Here is a 22,298-nt window from a genome sequence, read left to right as displayed (position 1 = left end):
AAACTCCAAGGAAGCACTATATCCAATAATAATGATGAAGACAGAAGACTTGAAGATTACATAGACACGTAACTCATTTTCTTCCCGAAATTTGCAAAGCAAAAGAAAAATAATTCAAGAAAAATACCTTGCCCTTGAGTTTCATTGCCATTTTGAGAAAATTGTATTTCCAATAAATTATCCACCAATTAGGTAGATAAATAGGGAATACCTCATATACACAGCTATACGTACATATGTACCTTATTACCTGCATTATACCATTCTACATTTATGTATGTAATACAAGTACAAGTACCTACATGAAACAGTTATCGGATTGAATTCGAATAATTGTGAAAATTCACAGTTGAGTTTTATATAAGTAGTTCATTCTTACACATCATTGAATAGGTACCTATTAAAATCGAGCTCACATACGGGCACATAAATGTACGTATAGATCTACATAATTATTCACATTCATATATCGATAGGCATTTGATAAAACTTGAGGGAAATTGATTAAATTAATTTTTTGATCACTTCGCATTCGCAATCGCAACGCATGCTGATGTGATGAGGGTAGAATTGTTCATTCATACTAGATTTTTTAAAACAAAATTTTTAAAATTTATCGGTGTTTCAGTATTAATAATTAATGTGCATGTGTCAAAATTAAACATGAGAGCATTCGCCAAAATTTTATTCGCATGTGTTTCAATACATTCTTGCTGTGCTGTCACGAAGCTTCCTACCATGAAACTTGTTCAGAAAGTAATGGTAAGTGAAGAAAATACTATAAAAACATTGCCATGTTAATGATCACTCGTCATGGGATTTGAATGATCAGAATTAAAAAATTTAAAGAAACGAATTCAGTGATCGTCTTTTCCGTGCATTAAATATATAAACATCATAAGTTCCAACAAAAGTAATTCCTCATATCAATTTTTTATCAAGGTTTTCACAACTTTTAAATTAATTTTCTGGCATTTATCCTGTCTCATTCACCAATTAAATTTTAGCTTTTAAACTATATGTCTGTTTTGCTGTGTTATGTGAACTTTTGTGTTGAAATTTGAGAGTGAAAGTATATTTTTCATTACGTTCCAAATTTTATGAAGATTCCGTATTTTAAACACCTACTTCATCTACTTACTTGATTGATGTGGATAAGTTCGGGTAAGTTATAAGTTTACATTTTTTTTATTATGTATTATTATAATTATTTACTTTTTTTTTCATAGATTTCAAATACCCTACATACCTATCTTATTATTTAAGTTTGCTGTGTGCTGTGGGTGATCTGATTCTGACCCTTGCGTGATTTATGATTAATGTATCCACTTCCAGGCATACACTTTAAATTTGGTGTTCAATTATTTCATTTCATCATTTCACGATTAATTGTACATACCTATCACACAACTCACGTGTAGCATTATTTTATTAATTTATTGATGGGATACGATGCGATATAATTATTAATAGGGGTGTTCGAGCGCTCTAAGAACGCTACATAATTTACCGAAAACGTGAATAATTAGGGTTTTGAGAGCTCATGATAGACTCACAAATCACAATGGACTATAGACTGCTGTAATGCAATTTTACTTCAGAAAAGCAGGGATCGCGGAGCGGAGCGGAGGTGGAGGCCCGGAGGCCCCCGGAGGGTACCCTTTTTTTGCCTTGCTCCGGGAGCAGGAGCCGGAGCAAGAGGTACTTGAAATTTTTCTGCTGGAGCCGGAGGTGGAGGCGGAGGCACTTACAAAAAAACCCCGGAGCCGGAGCTGGAGCCGGAGGTACTTGAAAAGGTACCCTCCGAGCTCTGATTGAATTCAGTAATTTTTTTGTATTTATTTACTGATAAATTCTATAAATTTCAATATTTTTTAATCATAAAGTGTGACATTTATGACATAATTATTTTGATACTTATTCAAGTTTACAAAACTCATTTTTATTGTGAGGAGGGCCCATTTAGGCACTTATCAAGGTTTGAAAAATTGATTTTTATTGTAAGGAGGCCCCCCTCAAACAGCTACCTCCTGGAGGGCCTCCGGAGGGCCTCCCGGAGGGATTGAAAAAATATGGAGGGTGGAGCCGGAGCCGGAGGCACTTACAAAAAATCGTTGGAGCTGGAGCCGGAGCTGGAGGTAAATTTTTTACAAATTCAAGAGCCGGAGCTGGAGGCGGAGGCACTGACCCCCTCCCTCCGCGATCCCTGCAGAAAAGTGAAAACTGTAAACAAATTTTACGTTTTCTTTTTCTCATTCTGTACTTGCTGGAAAGCGCTCGAACACCCCTATATAGGTTGTTCTTTGCTGAGTGATAGATGCTTGAACAAACTAAATAATTTTTCATTTTCAGTAGCTTCTTCTTACGGCCGTTATAAAAAAAGGTTAAATCGTTAAAAAGTGTTGAAACTTGATAAAAGAGATTTTAAAAAACGTCCAAAATTCAGATTCTCGAAAATCTGCCAAAAATCAAAATCCGTGTAAAAAAAACTAAAACAAAAGAACACAATAAATAATCAGTTATTTATGACCTAAAAAATGGATTTAATTATTATTAGATTATAGCATTATACATTACATTACGCTACCAAGTACCAACCTTATTTTAGTACACTCAACTCTCAAGTCAGTGAATAATTTCAAATCAAATCAAATTCAAAATTCAAATTTTTGAATATTAAAAATTAAAATATTTTCATCGAATAAATTTTAAAAAAAAATAAAAATTTGATGAGAATCAGAGAATGGGATAATATACCGTACCTCACTCTACGGGAGAAAATCACAACTAAAGTCTTTACTATCCAGTTGAAAACACATTAGAAGTTCTTTGGTCACATGTTGAGAATCTGCGAACTGATCCTTGAATTAAGAAAAGTCGCCATTTTAATTCAATGACGCTTTCGCCTTGTGTGGTTTATTTAATTACCGTATTGTAGATTATTCCAAGTCCGTTCAAATTGCTGTTGAAAAGGATTCGCCATCTAAGGTAATGAGACTTACTTTCTTTCAAGTATTCTATTTCATTAACCATCTATTGATAATGTTTATGTAGTACAACGCATCCGCTTACATTTTCCGTGTTTTGCCGGTAATTAATCTCGTGACATCGCATATACAGTAGCTTTGTTTTCTGCATCAAGTTTTCATGTAGTATTCTCAAAATGTTATGCCTGAGTGTAATCAATGTTTTTCTAAATTTTGAATGTGTCTCGAAAGTTTTCTATTCGCGCTATGCGATCATCTCTGATGTAGTCGTCACTGTGAGTGCAATTTTCCCATTCCATTCCATCTCTAACTCTTCGTCATAATCATTCACTGTCCGTCTCAACCACTAGGATCCGTTGTTTTTTACTTCGCTATATACTTGCTATCAACGCAGTTTCATATTTTAGTGAATTGTTAATCAGAAGGTGAGCAGTTCGAACAACCTTATCTGAATGTTTTAAATCGTATTACCCATAATGCAAATTTTTATCAGATATTTTCTCCATGATAGTACACACTTGTATATTTATATTTCGTCATTTTTTTAGTATAATTTTTTTAATGAGTTACCCATTCTTATTGCTAGTTTGAAGAATTGTATAACTATATGTATAATTTCAGACAATAATGGCAGAAATTGAGGATTTCGAAATGGCGAACGGCGAGGAGGAGCAATCCGAGCAGTTGAACGGTTCTGATCCAAAATTAAATCTGAAGGATGAAGAACGTAAGTTATTTGTCGGCGGATTGAGTTGGGAAACGACTGAGAAAGAATTAAGAGAGTATTTTTCAAAATTCGGTGAAATAGAAAGTGTTAACATAAAAACTGATTCTAATACCGGTAGATCGAGGGGATTCTCATTTATTGTTTTCAAAAATGCCGAAGCGTTGGACAAAGTATTCGAAGCCGGCGATCACGTGATCAATAATAAAAAAGTAGATCCGAAAAAAGCTAAGTTGAGACCAGGCAAAATTTTTGTCGGTGGATTGACTCCAGAAATGACCGATGACGATATAAAAAGTCATTTTGCGCAATATGGAACTATTACTTTGACGGAAATGCCATTCGATAAAACCAAGAATCAACGAAAAGGTTTCTGTTTTATTACTTTCGAGTCCGATCAAATGATCAATGACATTGTTAAAAATCCTAAGCAAGTAATTAAAGGCAAAATGGTAGACGTTAAGAAAGCTACTCCAAAGCCCGGAGAAGGTTTTCTTGTAGGCGCAGCTCGTGGACGAGGTAGAGGGCGAGGTGTACGTGGAGGTGGAAGAGGCGGCTATCCAATTCCTCCTGGCTACCCGATGCCGGACTATGGCGCTTATGGATATGGTTACGACTATTACGGTTACAGTGGTGGTTATGGTTATGATTATTACGGCGCCGATCCCTACGGATATGGGTACGATTATAGTGGTTATGGTTATGATGCCGCTGGTTATCCTCCTGTCGCACCGCCCCCGCCCCCACCACCACCAGCAATAGCTAATGTTAGGGGTCGTGGAAAAGCGGGTGCAGGTAAGCAGGGTCGAGGAAGCCGCGGCTATAGGCATACTCCTTATTAATTTAATATTGTTAATGCATTTACGTATTTAAAAAGTGTAAATTTTTCCCCTAAAGATTTTATTTTAAGTCGAATGTTTTATATGGAAGTAGGATTGCAGTATTTTTGGGCTTAGTCGAATTCAACTTCATTTGTCTTGCATACTTCGAAATGGTATTACTACATATTATGATTTTTTCCCTCAAATCATATTGCTGAAATGTTTGAAAAAATACTTTCGTTACCCTTGTAAAAGTACATACTATGTTCACTTGATGTTGCGGTAACGCTTCACATTTTTAAAATCTTTTCCCCCCTCCATTATGATGTATTTTACTCGCAGGTCAGAGGCTTCTTTTAATCAACCAATCTTATCCATGACTGATGTAGGTAGGTAGGTATATAGTGTTATGCTTTTTTGTCAACTTTGTTGCAACAAACCGTATTCTACCTTTATTTTGCGTGAGATTATGTTGCGCTCATTCAAGTGTTTTCCCTTGGTACGTAGTTGAGTTTTGAATCGTCTAATGATCTTACTTCCAGCTCCAACGCAGAGTTGATAAATTCAGTGTAAATTATTATCGTGAGTATTAACCCATGAATCTAGGTCTCGGCTCCTAATGTAGATATGTATTTTCTATGTGCTTATCATTCTTTTGTAGCGTATATTTTATGAGTGTTTTATTCCATATTGGAAATTATAATAATACGTTTTCTTCATATGTCTGAATCTGAAAAACAAATTTTTTTACCCATTTCTCTAATGAAACTGAATTTGTTTTATATACGTAATCGTTTGTTGTTCGTTGTAACTTGTGTTTTATTCGTTGTAAAGCGTGCATAAAGTCAACACATTCCGTTAAATGAAAAATGAATATAAAATCTGCAATATTTCAATTTTTTCTCTTAGAAAATGATTTTTTGTCGCAATAGTAATTCTACGAAAAGTTGTTTTTACTTTAATAAGATTATTTTAATTATAACTTTTAATTATTCTTAAAGTAATTGTTCTATCAATTCGAACATGTAATAAACTTTGTTAACTTGTAAACGAAAGAAAAAAAATAAAGTTTTAATAATAATAAATTTAAAAAGTTTAAATTTATTTCATATTTACACATTTTATTGATTGATTCTTTTTTCTAATTATATTTTTGTTTTATTTTTTTCTTATTTTTTTTCTTATGTATTACATTACAAGTTTGTTTTTCTTTTAATTTCGTTATTATTATCATTATTATTTTCTTTTTCTTTCATAATTTTCTCAAGTTATAGATGATCGAACAAAGATTTTACTATAATGCCAAAGACGAATAATGTACATTTTCTCGAAATGCACGCTTGTTACGTATCATTAAACTCGTAAAGCTATATTGGTATGTAATTGATTTGTTCAAGTAGTAATCTAGTAAGTGAGTTTTATTCGTATTTTTTTCGGAGTGGAACCCAAATTTTATTCAGTATTTCATCGAATTGGTCAGCATAAAGTAAACGTGTTCATATTTTTCCCAATCATAAATACTGCAACCTAAGGCGACCTTAACTGATATTTTATTTGAAAAAAAAAATATATATATATAATATAAAAAAAGTAACTGTATTAACAAACTGCTGCAGCGTACAAATTGAACATTAATTTTCTCAAAGCAAAGTAATCGACGAAATAAATAATTTTTGTTGTTATTGTTTTTCTATTTTATTCATCAATGAATAGTATTTGAAGGTACGCTGCTTACAATTCATTAGTGTTATTCTCGTCCAACTTGAAAGTAAATGTAAAAATGTAGTTGATACAACAATGACAAGAATTTTCTAATTAATTTGGGTTTCACACTTAGTTTCACATTGTACATTTCTTATGCTATGATGCATTTTAAGATGTATTTCGTTTAGTGTAATCAGATTAACATTATTATCGGCTGCTATTCGGTTACACGCTTTGTTAGGCCCATTGAGCAGAAATCGTCGATTTTAAGGTTTTAGGGCTGTCTTTAAAATGGGTATTTATGAATCGAAAAAGTAAATCGTAGATGAATAATTTTTAAAATGACAAATGAGCAATGGATCATTAATACGAGTAAGAGACATCGATAAAATGGGTTACCTAATATTTAGATTTTTCATCCTTCAAATTCATTTTCATAGTTCACAATTCACATTGAAAATAATTAACTGTGGTAAGTCGAGTAATGATTTCAAATTTTAAAGTATTTACTATATTAATGACGATCGAACGAAAAATTCAGTGACGAATTTTTATTGAAAAACGCGGAGTTTTATATTTTTATTTGAAAAGAGCGTTCGAATTCAATTTGTTATTTTTTCATATTCTTATTTGAGTTGATCATTTCTCGTTCATTGGTGAAATTAAAAATTCAATTTTTGTCAAGTACATACGATTTTCCAAATGCGCTGCCAAATTTTTGTATTTTTGTGTTTTTGCTGTCCAAAAAAAAAGGAGGAACAATCTCTTCAATGCGGATCAAGATGAAAAAGACGATTCTAGTATTATTGAATTTGAAGTGACCGTTTTATTGTGGTATCGAACTAGGTTTTTTCTGTAGCTGTCTGCTATGTTCAAAATCTCAACACTGATTATTTCTCTCGAAAAACGCTCATTATAATTTAGCACATACCTCCTTCATTATTATGTCTTTTCATGAATTATTGATCTTCGCGAGTTGTATAATAGGTGTTTTTTTGAAACCAGTTTATTGATTGTAAACAATTCATCAAAATTTTGAATTTATTGAAAATTAGTACTTATTTTTTAAAAGAAAATCTTATTCCTTGTATCTCGCGAATATTTTGAAATTTCAATCGTACAGAAATCTTGATTTTTTCATCTATGAAAGAGAAATACCAAATAGTTTCGTTATGTAACGTAGTAACTATCCAAGGGAACTTGATGCAGAATCTAATTTTGTTTTCATCCATTTTTCCTTTATTTGATGATTGGTTCAAGTTGGAGGCTCATCTGCGAAAATTCTGCTTTTTATCTTACTCATTGGGTTTTATTTTTCTTCTCTGCTTGACGGGAGTGGACCGATGAAAAAGTAAAAAAATAATATCAGCTTCAAGTTCTGTACTAGAATTTAATTTTGCTTACTCCTAGAATTCAATTTTTCTGTATACGTTTACCTGCTCAGTGGCGTAGCCAGGATTTTCTCAAAGAGGGGACAAAATAAGATTTTTTTAAGCACGAAAAATCGAAATTTTCGTTTCTAGGGAGAGAATCTGCAACATTATCTGCTCTCCCAAAATAACAAAAAATGTATTTACCTAATTAGTGAGGAAAAACGATTTTGAGTTACTTCCCGCGCTAGTCATTAAAAATCACACTATTTCCCTAGTTGAATAATCTGTTATTTAAGGTAATTTTCTGAAAACCTTTCGTAATGTGTGATGATTACATATACGCGAGTACCTAAAAAGGAAGGTAAAATTACTGCGTCTGCTGGAGCGAAAATTTTTCGAAGAAATAGGTCCAAGAAACAAAAACCCGTCCATTTTTACGCGTTTAATTTAAAATTTTTGCTCGCAAGAAGAGGGGTTGATGGACCTCTTCGGCCCCTCTTGGCTACGCCACTATGCCTACTCCTTGAATTCGATTTTATAAACATTCATTCAACTTTTAGAAATCAATTCAACGAAAACTTCAGAAGGCGAACTGCCTCTTTTCTTCTTGGGCCCGTCCCTGATTATTTGCCAGTTGTAAAAGTAGTAATATTACTTTTAAGTATCAATTTGCGGTTACTCATAGTTTATTGTTAGTATCAACAGAAAACAGTCATTTACGGATATTATTGGATTAGTTGAATTACGAAGCCAATGAACCCACAATTTGAAATTACTTCAGTCAGCCCAATTCGTAAAAATATTCATAATTTAGGACATATTTTGATATTCGATTGTTGCACCTACTGTTCTTATTTATCGTTCGACTTAACAATATTACTTACTTTATATATAACTAAGTACGTCAAAATAATATTTTTTTCTAATTACGGATTTCAAAATTCGTGAACTTTTAGTGATGACATTTTCATTTCAGATGTCCGAACAAAAGAAAGTAATGATGGTCTGTCTCGGAAACATTTGCCGATCTCCAATCGCCGCTGCGGTTTTCAATTATGTGGCTGAACAGAAAAAACTAGACAATGTTTGGAAATGTGATAGCGCAGCTATTGGGCCGTGGCATGTCGGAAATCCGATGGAACGTAGAGCGGCGCAAACTTTAGCAAAACATGGACTTCCACATGAACAGCATAGGGTTCAGCAATTGAATAAAGATCATTTCAAAGAGTACGATTACATCTTCGGAATGGACGATGAAAATATAAGGGATATAAAAAGAAAAGCTCCTAAGGACGGTAAAGCAAAAATCGATTATCTCGTAACTTACGATCCGAAGAAAGCGCCGCTTATTCGAGATCCCTATTATGATTCAGGCACCGAAGGTTTTGAAGAATGTTATCAGATAGCCCTTCGAGCTTGTACAGCTTTTCTTGAGCAAAATTCGTGATTGTGTGGGCGTCGGTGTTAAGGGATTCTTTTTCCCGTTGTGATTTTTATTAAGGCAATTTGTTATTTTTTATTTTTCGGCATTTGTATTTCGTAGTAGAAGTATTTGTAAAGTTTAAATTAAATATAGTTATGAAGATGTCAGCAGTTTTCTTTTGGCTTGGTATTCAGACACACAAGCTTTACTTAACATATGAAATTTGAAGAAAATTGACGAAACTTTCAAACTGATTTCCTCAATATTGAAAACGTAAATTCATCGTAATTTCTTATTTTCTGTGCCTACTCCAAACACCAAAAAAACAATACCTACGTAAAGTGTGTTTTTGTAGTTTTCGTTGCTATACCTTGATCAAATTGGGCCGTAGTATTTTTAAATCACCCACAGTGAAATGATCTACCATTTTATTATTTTTATTGCAGGGTACAAATTTCGATGAACTGATAGCCCCATCGCACGAAAGCCGTTTCAGTTACATAGACCCCCGATCGGACGAAGAATGGCCAATCGCCCCTCATGGTATCTTTCGCGTTTGCATGGTTTCGTTGGCGAATCTTTGTCGATCGCCAATAGCAGCTGCCATTTTCGAACATGTTGCCAAAGAAAGGAATATCAGCCACCTTTGGACATTCGATAGTGCTGCTCTTGGAGTTTGGTATTTGGGCTGTAACGTTGATATCCGATCCGTTCAAGCGTTAGCAAATCATGGCATCATCGTGAACCCAGATGCTCGTACTAAGCAAATTTGGCCCAAGCATTACAAAAATTATGATATTATTTTGGCAGCCGATAAAGATATCTTGACCTATCTGCGAGACAGAACTCCTCTGAATTTTCAAGGAAAAGTTGATTTAATTACTTCGTATGATCCACTCGGCGCCGAAAAATTAGTAGAACCTCTTTATGACGACTACGACGATATTCGAGGGTTTATGGACATCGCTAATGTATCATTTAGAACAGCTCATAATTTCTTTGATTTGCATAAAGATCCGTGGAACCCTATTAGAAATTTTCCTGAACTGAATTTAACAAATCTTGGTAAACTGCGGTATAAGGAGAAGTTTAAGCCGACGGAAATGTAAAAATTATTTTTCACTTCACACTTACTGCGATTGTTTAAAATTATCACTGGAGTTTTAAAAACGTACGCATTATTTAGTGATACCTATATGTTCCTCGAATAAACTCGTTCATTTAAATTCATGTCTGAAGTTTTTTTTTTTTAAATACATACCTACCTACTTGCAAGATGCCTAATGCTTACCTATATATTGATCCGCCTATGCAATGGTTTCTTGTATGTTCTGTTTTGGTAGAAAAAAGGAGTGAAAACAAAAAAACGAGCTCGTATAACCTGACTTTTTTTAGATTACAGACACACGTAAATCTACATGAATGAGTAGGTAATGCATGCGTACATATATTCGCGATAACTCTAAGATGATTACTACTTCTTGTGACTCTTGACCAGTGATTATTTACAAATTAATTAAACAGAGGTACTTATACGTATATTGATACAGGAAAATGATGAAAATATCTCGATTTACAGTATAATCCGCCGTATTGTTTTCATTACAGCTTCCCGAATCCAATGAAACGGAAATAATAACAAGCACGTTAGCGTATCGTGTAAAAGTAGAAAACAGCACAAAAATAGCAGTGGTATCGTACGGCGGTATTTTCCGAGCTCCTTATATAGCTGAAGTTTTCAATAACTGGACTATGGGCAGAGGTTTAGAATTAGAATCTTTGATAGAATGCGACGCTTTTGGAATAATAGATCCATTTGCTTTAAATGAGACAGATCCCACCGTTATCCATTTATTAGCCTCAGAGCAAATTCTATACAGAGGAAAACCTTTAGCATTATTCCAACAAGAGACCATGAAGTATTACGATTACATTTTAGCAACAGACAAAAAAAGTTGGTTTACTTTACGCGATCTTGCTCCCCAAGACATGGTGGATAAAATAGAACTACTTTCGTTGTACGATCCATATAGACGAGGCGTCGATATGCCGGATATTTTCTTCGCAATGTATCGTAGGGATTCGGGTAGAAAATTTCAGTGGATGACTAGTGTTATTCGCCAAACTGTGAAAACATTCATGATCACTCATTTAGATGGTATGAAATATCGAGCTGGACTTACCACTACAACCACAACTACTACTTCTCGAGTTACAGATTCATTGGAACTAATGAGTTATCATGATCATGAAGAAATGAATGACGATATTAATGCAGAATTTGATTATACTGTTCCTGCATTTTGAATTCAGTTGGTTAGTGCTCCAGCCTATAATAGTAGATAGGTATAACCATGTGTAACTTATAAGTATTATTATGCATTCGTAGGAAATTGGTTGATCGTCTGTTGAAAAAGTTATTGAAAAAAAACATTTTTATTTAATGACCTACCTAATGATTCACACATCTGCTTTCGAAACAAAAAATAATAGGTGTGATGTGAAATCTTCTATAAGAGTCAGGACCTTTGCAGTCGTACAGCAACGTTCAAATTCCATTAATCTTAATCGCAATCAAAATTATGATAGCAAATTAGGTACCTAATATAAGTATAGATTAAAAAACATTTCTAGAGAAATTAAGTTGATTTACATATTAACAACTCTTTGGTATTCGATTCAAATGATTTATTCAGCAGATAAAATATAAAAATTAGTATCGACCTAGCCACTAGTCTTTATTAAACGGATCAAATATAAATTTGAATTGCAGAAAAATGTTGAATACCTAATTCAAAACACTTTTTATTTAATTATTTGTGAAATTGTTTTCCGATCTGTTCTTTAAATTGACCCTAATGTAATGGATTTTGTCAACGCTATTAAGCTGATATGTGTTTTTTTGTTGTATTCATCACAATCGGAATGCACAAAGGTATGCACTTTAGTTTTATAAAATATCATTTATGTATTTTCGTATGAAAGCTTAACCATTTACCTAATTCTTATTTTATCACACAGCGCGTGAAACAAAAGAGTGTTCTGTTTGTTTGCGAAAAGACCTTCGAATGTCAAGGAGTTGTTATTGTAAATGTGTTTAGACATCTGGCAAAAGCCTATGGACTCGAGGACGTGTGGACCTGTGATTTAGCCGGTGTTGGCTGGAGATTTGTCGGAAGTGGTACGAATTTAAGAAATAAGCAATATCTAAATAAACTAGGAATTCCGTATGAAAAAATGTATATTGTGCGAAAACTAAAACCTGATGATTTCTTCAAGTACAAATTCATTTTCGGAATCGATACGAAAGAAATGCCCCGTATTAGACAAGCGCAGCCTGCCAATTGTACCGCCAAAGTTGCATCTTTTCTATCGTATGTTCCCAAAAATGTCACCGTTACTAGAAATAATTGTCCGGATTATCATAATGAACATTTGGAAGAAAATTATCAATTGGCGGCAGTAGCCTGTCCCGTCCTATTCAATAAACATTAATATCGCATACCTATCCCACCTTCTTTTTTTTCGTAATCGTTTACCTACCTACACATTTTTAAATTTCAACAAATTTATTTTGAGATCTCAGTTCTGATTTTTGATACATTTCAAAATGTAACTCGAAAACAAAAAAAAAAGGAAGAAAAGCGGAAAATGAATACATTTTTGAACAATAAGTACATCAAAAATCAGAATAAAAATATGTAGTACATAATAATATCAAAAATGAAATGATTCATGTACGATATGACCATCTCACTCGAAATAATACACAATAAGCATGGTAACATGATAAATATGTTTTTAAAAGTATGAAAAGAATAACGCAATAAAAATTTATTTCACGACAATGGCTCCATCAGCGACTTGATGAAAGTATTACCGGTGATTATTTTGGTTGTTGCTATCACAAATTCAGCATTCACTGAAACAAATGATGGCGATTACGATTTATTTGTAATAAATCACTTAGGCCTACAAATCCAACCATCCAACTTACGATCTTCTTGTTGCGATAAAAATCGTAACGCAGAAATTTCTGCAAAAGTACACCCGCCAATAAAAAATACTAGAATCACGTTGGACGAATCATTTTGTGAGCTCAAACTTCCTCCTAAAATGATATAAATTTAAGTAAGTGGTTCCTTTTTAATTTAAACATAATAGAAAAATTACTTCTTTGATGAGTGAAATTGGAGGTATTTTTGGAAATATCATCAAAAGAGGGTCCTGGCAACGCAGAGATAACATCGTTAATACTTCTTATACCATTGGGTTTGGCGAACTGTTGAGCTAAACGCACGCTCAGAGGAGCGTATATGCCATGAACATAATGAATATCTTTTGGAGTAACGTTATTAGTTTCTTCTTCAGTCAATTTCAAGGTTTTACGAAGGAATGTGTAAGATCGTGTTCCTTGCTAAAATGTTGGAAAACTTGTCTTATGAACGTTCCCGCGCTGATAATTATTATTAAAGCGAAATTTTACTTGAATTTTCAGTAGGCCAACTTTTTCCAGATTCGTCAAAGTGAGGATATGTTGAAATCCGTAAGTTTGAATTATATCTCTTTTATATTGTTCCAGAATTTTAGGCTTCAGACCACAGCTGACTATAGATTGTATGCAAATGAGTCGTAAGACCTATTTTTTAGAAAAAAAAATCAATGTCTAAATTTACACGAATATAGAAAAATTAGGAAGTACGTGAATAGTCGATACCTTAATAACATCGACTTTCTGAGCCATACAGTCCTCTATATAAGGATGAACTCGGTCACTAACGATACCTAATAACATTTCGTGTTCATTTTTTACGCTTTCTCTAAAGTCTTCGGAATCGGTTTGTTCTTTAATCATTTCAGCTACAGTCATATCTAGAATATGAATACAGCGATTTAATTTTTCTATGCAATAGAGTAAACATGACCATTGGTGCATACGTACGATTCGCTAAACATTTCTTCACAGCCAACATTTGAGGTAATTTCGCTACGAATTGTTTAATCTCTTGCACCGTTCGACCGTCCTGGCCCTCGTCAAATTGCAAAGACATTTGTTTGGCACGACGACTGAGAGTTAGACCAATTGCGAACAAATTTTTATCTCTAATTTCAGTAAAGATTTCATCTGCTGAATTCAGTATGAGTACTTTATCGCGCGTTGTGTCTGAAAAGTCTTCTTCTTGGCCTCCAAACCGATCAGCGGGTAATTTCACATTACCTAAGAAAGAATAGTTCACATATCAGAATTTTGTAGAGAATGTAGAATTTTAATAAAGATTTTACACTTACAATTACTAATCCCATATAATTCGTCGATCAACCCTTCATACGTTAGCTGAGTGACAAGAGGAGAAAGTAAATCAATTCCGCGATCAATTAAAATTAACTGGTCAATTTGAACAGAAGACGAGTTCTTCACAGATGAGCTAGAAGACGGTTCTTTATCGAGTTTATTCAATAGTTTCATAACTTGTTGAGCAGCGTTTCCTTTTCCAGATATTCTTTTTATGGGACCGTATATATCTTGTAGTATTTTCACAGCTTTGGCCACTTGATATACGCAAGTAGGATCCGAATCAACGTAATACTCCTGCAAAAAAAAAACACCAAGTCAAGTTTCTTAATCAAGTTGATGCTATTGGAGAAACAAAATCACAAATTACTCGAAAAGCAGATTCCAATTCCATTGATACCAAATCATTATCGAAAGGGAAAAGTATACAGCCCGATATTTGTTGAACTGTAGCGAAACTACCATATACTCCTTTATTCTATAAAATGTAACACATTTTTAAAAATTTCTATTACAAAATACCCACTTATTGAAAAACAGCTCACTTTCAAAAATTCTTCGCATAGTAAACTTTTCATTGGTACAAAGTATAAATGCCATTTTCTTTTTCTATGCGAACTCTCTTCACTGAAGAAGCAACAAAAAAAACATGAAGAAATATCAAACAAATGAATTATTGAACACTAAATTCGAAGAAAAAACTGCTCACTGATGAATATTTTCAGCAACATAACCCATCAGTTTCAAGTGTGGCCGAGTAATGAATATTACATTTTCTGTTTCAATAGTTTTAATTTTCCCCGGTCTCAGGGGATGCATTTTTACTGCATCTCTTTTCTTCAGGAGACTGTACTCGGCGATTAGGCCAAAAGGACCAGACAAACCATCATCCCATATAATCACCTGTAAATCAATTCATGAAATACATCTTCAGAATGTAAAATCACATTCGTTTTTATTTTTACCTTTGATCCATCGCAGTTATCCAATAAGTCCAAGAATTCTTTTTTTGCCTGCTCTTGCACCAATCCTATATTCAGTTTTCCTCGAGTTAAATGAGAGGTCATGATTATTTTGATTACTAAAACTGATTACACTATTCAATTAAAATGTATTGAATGGCAAGCATTCTTTCGAAGAAAACAAATTTAATTCAAGTTCTCATCCGAATACAGCATAGCACAAAACTTTGTATTATTTTTTTCACTTTTTCAAGTTTTATCCTTCTTTCGTTCCTTTCCTTCCTAGTTTTCTTCTCCGTATCTCCGACTTCCGTTATCGTTGTTATCAGCCGCCTCAGCAGTTTGTTGTTGATTTTATATAGCTTTTTTGCACTGTTTATCATCCAAATTCCAATCCAACCAACCAAAGTCCAAATTTGATCATTCTTTTCAAAATTTTCGAAATTTGAATGTTTTTTAAGGAGTGACAAGGGGATGGAACGCGTACAACCTTCAAAAGTCAAAAACAAAACCGTAACCGATATTTATGCGGGTAATACCTTCAAACAAATAACAAATCAAATATGGAAATAAACGCCGAAATGGATTATAAGTGGTGAGAGAGGTGAGGATAGTGAAGAGAGGAGACGAGGAGTCGAGTTGGGGTTAGCTCATGCTGGTTCCATTACGAAAAATTCGTACCATCAACAATGTTTTCTAAAAACCAGGAAAACCGTTATTATCACGTAAATTTCACGTTAGGACAAAAAATAAACATTGAAAAAAATCATAGAAGGACGCTTTATTACGAATTGTCGGGTCTTTTGCAAAAGTTGATCATTTACGCAATTTACGCGATAGTGACAAAGCCATCAATGCGGATGCAATGTGCGGTCGTCGAATTAGAAATACCCAACTACCAAAGTGCCCTAGATGTGTCATGGCATCAAGGCAAAATCAATTGGAAGAAAGTGAAGAACACCGGGATAGAGCATGTGATAATGAAAGCTACAGAAGGATCATATCATCAAGATGTTACGTTTCTATACAACTGGGAAATGGCCAGAATGAACAATATTAGAACAAGCGTGTATCACTATTTTAGAGCTTTAATGAACCCCGACGAACAGGTTGCTAATGTTATCAAAACTTTGAACTTGACTACTTTTAATTATAGAGAAGACATTTTAGCTATTGATGTCGAAGAAAAAGGCAACGAATTAGCTTCTCCTGACCAAGTTGCACATACTCTACACAGATTTCTTAAAGGCTTAGAATCAAACAATTTCGTCAACGTTTATATCTATTGTAATTATAACTATTGGGAAAATCAGGTTAACTGGAGGATATTTGATTTCAGCAAATATCCTCTTTGGATCGCATGGTACAATAGTGAGATCAACTCCCAACCTAAAATTCCGTCAACATGGAAAACTGTTGGTTGGACGTATTGGCAATACTCCAATCTTGGAAAGGTTGACGGTATTGATACTTACGTTGATCTAGACTTCTGCAAAACCTGCACGACCAACGGAACTTCGGTAACTTCGTAATTTTACATATCGAGCTGCAAAATTTTGTTGTTTATTCTATTTCTTATTTCATCTGTTTACTTTCTGTGAATAGTTACCATATTTATTGTTATTGTATGTAGTTCATCTACGATTCTACATGTATAATGCGTATGTACGCAAACATCAATTTTATATGTATGTACCAACTTAATGTTTTCGTGTATGAATAAAATTGTTCTATTTGCAGAATAATTTTTTCTCCTTTATATACGAATGTGGGTTTGTAATATTTCATGTTACTGGGGTTTTCTCGAATTTGGGCTGAAACAAAATACCGCAAAATTGAAAACCAAAAAAAGTCTATCCGGATTAAATAATGTATGTGGAGAACAAATGTAGATATTCAAGTTACAAGTATAAAAACTACACTAAAAATAATTTGGGAAATGAACTTTTCGCAGAACACATGGCATTACATTAAAAAAAACAATAAAGTAAAGGATGAATTAAAATAGGTATTTTCAAAGTAACTTTTATGGACTGTAAGCTCGAGCTGGTAATTTTGACGTATCTAAATCATTGAAATAGCGATGATCAACCGCATCCTTGGCACTAATCCGGGCGGAGGGGTCGTAGATTAACATTTTCTGAAAAATAGAATAGAAATATATGTTCAACTTATCGACACTACTTTGGTAGGTAGGTACTGAAAAAAATTACCATTAACAAATCGAATCCATCATCATTAAGATTTTTGACGCTGTTGTGTAATTCATTCTGCGTCCAGTTAGGAAACACTGGTTTATAATACGGAAGATCGGTAATACCAGCCCATGTTTTCTCAGTAGGCGTAGAAAGAATTCTGTGAAAAGTAGAATTGATTTTTGTATTATACATTCAGAAGGTGGCTCCTTTCACGAAATGAAAAATTTTCAAATACCTACCGGAAAATGCGATAAAGTTGATCAATTTCTGAATCTCCTTGAAACAACGGTTTATGATTGGCTAATTCGGCAAAAATACAACCAACCGCCCACATATCCACCGGGCACGAATATCGCTGGGAACCGAGAAGAATTTCTGGAGCTCTGTACCAAAGCGTGACCACCTATCATGAACAAATTCCACAATAGAAAAACTCTCGATAAAGCCTACTTGCTCTATTTCATGACAATTTATCTCACTTCATGAGTAAAAATCCGGACGGGTACACCTAACGCACGTCCCAAACCGAAATCAGCTACTTTCAAAATACCAGTTTTCGGATTAATTAAAAGATTTTGGGGTTTAAGATCTCGATGCAAAACTCGTCTTCGATGACAAAATAAGACCGCAACAAGAAGCTAGAAATTCGAAAAAATTTGTAGATACCTAGGCGTTAAAAGTTTCATTCCGAAGAAATCAAATTGAAAACAATCAGATGGTACCTGATACGTTAATGATTTAACCATCGTAGAATCCAATTGTTTTCCATCACCCAAACTCTCCATGTATTTCTTCAAATCCATGGGTAAAAACTCGAATATCAAATGTAATTTCGATTCTTCCATCAACACTTCCTGCAAACTATTGCATTGTCCAATAATAAAATATCAATTTTTCATCAGAATATACATTTGAGGTATATACCCACCAAACGATATTAGGATGTACCAATTCTTTCAATAGTGATATTTCCCTGATAGCGGTTGAAGGTATTCCTTCGTCTTGCACTTCCATTCGTATTTTTTTGATAGCGACCAATTTACCAGTTGTCAAGTTTCTGCCTTTGTAAACGATTCCATAGGTACCTACAGTCAAAAACAACATTAATTCAAACATTCAAAATGAACCACTATTCGAACAAAAGAACAATTTTATCTCACCTTCGCCTATCTTTTCGATTTTCTCGTAATCATTCATTGTGGCGCGCTTTGACTGGAAATACGGTACATTCAATGCAAAAATCCTTGTAATATTATAATATTTCTGAATAACTTGCCACTGGAACGATAATGAAACTGAAAACTCCAGAACAATGTATACTTCTTCAAGCTTCAAGAGATCAACCAAGATGAACACCAACTAGTCAACTACGTGAATTTTTTCTCAACAGATGATCATGATACCGAAAACTCAAATTTTAGTATACCGACGCTCGTAAAATCTCAGATTTGTTTCGCACTATCAACTATCCAATATTATTCTTTTAGGTAAAAACTAAAAATTGAAAATTATTTGAAATTACAATGAAATAACGTACCGAATGAACGAAGGCGAATAAGAAGGCGAATGAGTGATGGAGGGAAAAATACTGCAGCGAACATTTTGATGCATAGAAAGAATTTTTTTTTGAATTTCAGCGAAAGGAAGCGGGAATGAACAAATCAAGGAAGAAGGAAAGAAAGGAAAGGACAAAGGAAAAGATCATCGTTTACTAGTGCGCTCTGTCTGTCATCAGATTAGTTTAGGGTTTTTTTTTTTTTTTGAATAAATAACATCTTGGCTTGGCCAAAAGTTTTGTTGTTGTGATGTCTGGAGGTCTCTTTTATCATTATTTTTATATTATTTTTTTACTTTGTTAGGGCCGTTTCTGTTATTCTATTTTTCCATGTTTTGATTCTAGTTGCTGCATTAAAATAATTCAATTTAATTAGTTTATTTCAATAATGTGAAAATGATTTCCAAGTGGAAAGGAGTCATATCAATCAAATTTAACCAGGATCAAAGTAAGAGCTCTATGAGATTTCTATAATTTACGTATTTAGTTTAGCAGTTGTTTTCTTCCAACTACACGTTTATCACTTTTCATTTCTTGCTGTCTAGGCTGTTTCACTTGTTGTACCGAATCTGGTCCACGAGTTTACAACATAGATCCATTGGTGGAGAAATGTAGATTCAGTGAGTGCCTCTTGATACGTGCATTTTGTTTTTACCTATTGTTAGATCCCTTCGAAGTTTGCAATTCTCCTTATTTATGTTGCAGCTGATGTCGGAAGTATGTCTCAGTGCGAGATGCTATACCGAACTAATTTACTAGCTATGGTGGCAGGAGGCTCTTGCCCGAAATATGTCGACAATACCGTATTAGTTTACGATGATATCAGTAAACAATTTGTTTTGGAGTTAGTTTTCAAAGTTCCAGTTAAAGCTGTTAGATTAAGAAGAGATAAGTAAGTTTCAAGGATGTTGGCTTTCTTGACTTTCAACATTCTACATATTATAAACGTTCTGATTTCAGAATTGTTGTTGCTACTCTTCATCAAGTATGTGTATTTTCATTTCCTGCTCCGACTCAGCATCTGTTCACGTTTGAAACTCGTTTGAATAAACATGGCCTGTGTGAAGTCAGTCCATTACTGACAGCTGATCGGCACTTGGTTGCTTTCCCTGCTCACAAAGTAGGTAGTGTTCAGCTGGTGGATTTATGCAGTACTGATGTGGGATCATCTAGTGCTCCTGTTACTATAAATGCCCATCAAACGGAGTTGGTATGTTTGGCTATTAACCAAAAAGGTACTATGCTGGCAACAGCCAGTTCCAAAGGAACTTTAATCAGAGTATGGGATACTAGCAAAAGACATTTGCTACATGAGCTTAGACGAGGTTCTGATCAGGCTTTGCTTTATTGGTGAGTTATTTTCACTTTCAGGATCGCGCTCCATTACATCGAAATGCATTCATTGTTTTATATTATTTTGCAGTATCAATTTCAGTCAAAGTTCAGATTTTTTATGTTGCGCCAGTGATAAAGGAACCGTCCACATTTTTGCTCTCAAAGATCCAAAATTAAATAAAAAATCAAGGTAGAATTGTTGCCTTCAATTGTAGATTTTCATTCCTTAAAGATGAACTAAATATCGTTTTTTCTTCAGCTTGTCGAAAATTGGATTTCTCGGTACATACGTCGAGTCTCAGTGGGCATTCGCGAATTTTACGGTTCTACCAGAATGTGCCTGTATTTGCGCATTCAGTTCGAAAAATTCAGTTATTGGTAATTTTTCAGTGTTGTACATTTTATCCTCGTTATTTTTCATGCAATACTAATTCGTTTTTCTTTCAGCAATATGTGTTGATGGAACATTTCATAAATATGTATTCAATACAGACGGGAGCTGCAATAGAAATACCTTTGATGTTTTCCTAGATGATTTTCTTGATGAAGACTGTTAGATTTTTTTGTGCTTGAGCACAGTGAGAAGTAATGCAAATTGTATTTATGTGTTTATATCATTGATCTTGTACTTCGTAATTAATATTTTTATTCTTATGTAGCTTAGTGTAAAGTGATTTTATATGTATTACTTTTTTGAAATTTTACGTTACGAGTCATGTCAGTCGATCTGTGGTAGCTCGTGTCTATTCAGTTTTACCTTACATTTGTTTTTACTCTTCATTCAATTTTTTTTACGAACAGCTGTATTTCATTTCGTTGATACGTGATTCATTTTTGTACAACCAAGTTACCAGATCGTATGCCTAAAGTGATAATTTTATTTTTGTAATACTTTCCGTAATAAATATTTTAAATACTCGTATTTCCCTTTCTTGTTTAGTGTTTTGAATTGAAGGCACTAAAAAGCGTAGGCTTAGTATGTATTTCAATGACACGAAAGTTGAAGAATTCGTGCTTCATCTATTTGCTTGTAATCCTACATATGATAATCTAACATTAGATGTGCAAATGATGTGAACAATTTGTCGACGTTTAATGCGAAAAATGATTTACTCAACTTTCGTACTTCGTTTGCAATTATTAATCAACGCACGTGTATTCTCATGTAGCTCAGTACCTACCTACTACCTACGAGTATATATAAAAAACGTCGATTTACACTTGAGAGAAAAATATGTTTAACGAGAATAAAAACCAGAACAGAAGAAATCCAGTTCTGCAGTTGTGGACATGTAGCTGATTGATACTGTTATACGAGATCCACCAGAACGAAAGTTCGCTCATCATTTCTTCTAATAATTTGCAGAAAAAACAAAAACAATTTCTGATCGTTGCAACATTATTTACCTGTAAATTATAGAAATACTTTATATTCGAGAACGGATAAATTTATCTAGGTCGACTAAATATGGGAAGTAACTAGGCAGTTAGAAAACTATAAACGATCTTCAGTTCTTGTTATTTGAGAATGACATCACTTTAGTTCTTAGTTTCATTTTCACTATAAACTGGTACTACGTAGATAGGCTCGTTTAATGGGGTACGTTAGCGTATGATGATGGGTTAACGAAAAGAAAAATTGTCTGAGCATAGTTACTTAATAATTTCAAATTGATACCTGAAAAAAAGCTCCTCACCGTTATTTATTCAATGTGATTATTTGATCTGATACCTATGTATATTGGCTATCGTCAAGAAAATACATAAGTAAATTATAAAATACATAACTTGGTTTAGGTATCCATAGGCCTACCCTTTACTATGAATTTCTAGAAGGGCGACGATGGGTTCACAAAGGGGAAAAATGCATCGAGAATTCAACTGCCCCGCAACAACCAAGTTCTGTACTTACAAAATAGGCAC

The 22,298-nt window shown here is 33.8% G+C and overlaps 6 protein-coding genes across 11 annotated transcripts; 4 read left to right on the top strand and 2 right to left on the bottom strand.

Moving 5' to 3' along the window:
* The first annotated feature begins 464 nt into the window (after positions 1 to 464).
* Positions 465 to 12,540, top strand: LOC135832297 (low molecular weight phosphotyrosine protein phosphatase 1-like). 5 transcript variants are annotated; one of them, XM_065345456.1, is made up of 3 exons: positions 514 to 762; positions 10,641 to 11,967; positions 12,054 to 12,540. In XM_065345456.1, the coding sequence occupies exons 2-3, from the start codon at positions 11,896 to 11,898 to the stop codon at positions 12,525 to 12,527; spliced, it is 546 nt and encodes a 181-aa protein (XP_065201528.1). In that variant the 5' UTR covers positions 514 to 762; positions 10,641 to 11,895; the 3' UTR covers positions 12,528 to 12,540. The 5 variants fall into 5 exon arrangements, with proteins under 5 accessions (XP_065201525.1, XP_065201526.1, XP_065201527.1 ...); XM_065345453.1 differs by lacking the exon at positions 12,054 to 12,540 and having other exon boundaries at positions 465 to 762; positions 10,641 to 11,900; XM_065345454.1 differs by lacking the exons at positions 10,641 to 11,967; positions 12,054 to 12,540 and adding an exon at positions 9,479 to 10,262 and having other exon boundaries at positions 510 to 762.
* Positions 2,848 to 8,727, top strand: sqd (RNA-binding protein squid). 2 transcript variants are annotated; one of them, XM_065345451.1, is made up of 3 exons: positions 2,848 to 2,988; positions 3,609 to 4,390; positions 8,586 to 8,727. In XM_065345451.1, the coding sequence occupies exons 2-3, from the start codon at positions 3,615 to 3,617 to the stop codon at positions 8,605 to 8,607; spliced, it is 798 nt and encodes a 265-aa protein (XP_065201523.1). In that variant the 5' UTR covers positions 2,848 to 2,988; positions 3,609 to 3,614; the 3' UTR covers positions 8,608 to 8,727. The 2 variants fall into 2 exon arrangements, with proteins under 2 accessions (XP_065201523.1, XP_065201522.1); XM_065345450.1 differs by lacking the exon at positions 8,586 to 8,727 and having other exon boundaries at positions 3,609 to 6,214.
* A 132-nt stretch (positions 12,541 to 12,672) lies between the features above and the next one.
* car (vacuolar protein sorting-associated protein 33A) lies at positions 12,673 to 16,590 on the bottom strand. The gene is made up of 11 exons (XM_065345448.1): positions 15,291 to 16,590; positions 15,035 to 15,228; positions 14,871 to 14,952; positions 14,696 to 14,803; positions 14,322 to 14,622; positions 13,975 to 14,250; positions 13,750 to 13,904; positions 13,519 to 13,671; positions 13,206 to 13,449; positions 13,030 to 13,143; positions 12,673 to 12,954 (listed from the first exon to the last, which is right to left on the bottom strand). The coding sequence occupies exons 1-11, from the start codon at positions 15,390 to 15,392 to the stop codon at positions 12,872 to 12,874; spliced, it is 1,812 nt and encodes a 603-aa protein (XP_065201520.1). The 5' UTR covers positions 15,393 to 16,590; the 3' UTR covers positions 12,673 to 12,871.
* Positions 16,142 to 16,819, top strand: LOC135835085 (probable autolytic lysozyme). The gene has a single exon (XM_065349169.1). It carries the CDS (start codon positions 16,142 to 16,144, stop codon positions 16,817 to 16,819), a length of 678 nt encoding a protein of 225 aa, XP_065205241.1.
* Positions 16,820 to 17,139: 320 nt separating this feature from the next.
* LOC135832296 (cyclin-dependent kinase 1-like) lies at positions 17,140 to 19,073 on the bottom strand. The gene is made up of 7 exons (XM_065345452.1): positions 18,646 to 19,073; positions 18,414 to 18,570; positions 18,208 to 18,346; positions 17,965 to 18,123; positions 17,725 to 17,888; positions 17,501 to 17,642; positions 17,140 to 17,427 (listed from the first exon to the last, which is right to left on the bottom strand). The coding sequence occupies exons 1-7, from the start codon at positions 18,680 to 18,682 to the stop codon at positions 17,314 to 17,316; spliced, it is 912 nt and encodes a 303-aa protein (XP_065201524.1). The 5' UTR covers positions 18,683 to 19,073; the 3' UTR covers positions 17,140 to 17,313.
* Positions 19,074 to 19,328: 255 nt separating this feature from the next.
* Positions 19,329 to 21,297, top strand: LOC135832294 (WD repeat domain phosphoinositide-interacting protein 4-like). Its single transcript, XM_065345449.1, has 7 exons — positions 19,329 to 19,488; positions 19,586 to 19,660; positions 19,746 to 19,932; positions 20,001 to 20,390; positions 20,464 to 20,565; positions 20,635 to 20,753; positions 20,823 to 21,297. Exons 1-7 carry the CDS (start codon positions 19,437 to 19,439, stop codon positions 20,930 to 20,932), a joined length of 1,035 nt encoding a protein of 344 aa, XP_065201521.1. The 5' UTR covers positions 19,329 to 19,436; the 3' UTR covers positions 20,933 to 21,297.
* The last annotated feature ends 1,001 nt before the right edge of the window (positions 21,298 to 22,298 follow it).

Source organism: Planococcus citri, chromosome 1 (genome assembly GCF_950023065.1).
Source record: "Planococcus citri chromosome 1, ihPlaCitr1.1, whole genome shotgun sequence".
Classification (NCBI taxonomy): domain Eukaryota; kingdom Metazoa; phylum Arthropoda; class Insecta; order Hemiptera; family Pseudococcidae; genus Planococcus; species Planococcus citri.
Note: the sequence above shows the minus strand (reverse complement) of the source record. Positions and strands in the feature narration are given on the sequence as shown.

Bases quoted from the DNA above. Each gene is read 5' to 3' on its own strand.
- LOC135832297 (XM_065345453.1), top strand. From the start codon at position 559: ATGAGGGTAGAATTGTTCATTCATACTAGATTTTTTAAAACAAAATTT. The intron at 763-10,640 runs GTAAGTGAAGAA...TTTTCATTACAG, and splicing joins AACTTGTTCAGAAAGTAATG to CTTCCCGAATCCAATGAAAC.
- sqd (XM_065345450.1), top strand. From the start codon at position 3,615: ATGGCAGAAATTGAGGATTTCGAAATGGCGAACGGCGAGGAGGAGCAA.
- car (XM_065345448.1), bottom strand. From the start codon at position 15,392: ATGACCTCTCATTTAACTCGAGGAAAACTGAATATAGGATTGGTGCAA. The intron at 15,229-15,290 runs GTAAAAATAAAA...ATTGATTTACAG, and splicing joins ATAACTGCGATGGATCAAAG to GTGATTATATGGGATGATGG. The intron at 14,251-14,321 runs GTAAGTGTAAAA...ATTCTTTCTTAG, and splicing joins ATTATATGGGATTAGTAATT to GTAATGTGAAATTACCCGCT.
- LOC135835085 (XM_065349169.1), top strand. From the start codon at position 16,142: ATGCGGATGCAATGTGCGGTCGTCGAATTAGAAATACCCAACTACCAA.
- LOC135832296 (XM_065345452.1), bottom strand. From the start codon at position 18,682: ATGAATGATTACGAGAAAATCGAAAAGATAGGCGAAG. The intron at 18,571-18,645 runs GTGAGATAAAAT...TTTTGACTGTAG, and splicing joins AATCGAAAAGATAGGCGAAG to GTACCTATGGAATCGTTTAC. The intron at 18,347-18,413 runs GTGGGTATATAC...ACAATGCAATAG, and splicing joins GTACATCCTAATATCGTTTG to TTTGCAGGAAGTGTTGATGG.
- LOC135832294 (XM_065345449.1), top strand. From the start codon at position 19,437: ATGATTTCCAAGTGGAAAGGAGTCATATCAATCAAATTTAACCAGGAT. The intron at 19,661-19,745 runs GTGAGTGCCTCT...TTTATGTTGCAG, and splicing joins GGTGGAGAAATGTAGATTCA to CTGATGTCGGAAGTATGTCT. The intron at 20,391-20,463 runs GTGAGTTATTTT...ATTATTTTGCAG, and splicing joins GATCAGGCTTTGCTTTATTG to TATCAATTTCAGTCAAAGTT.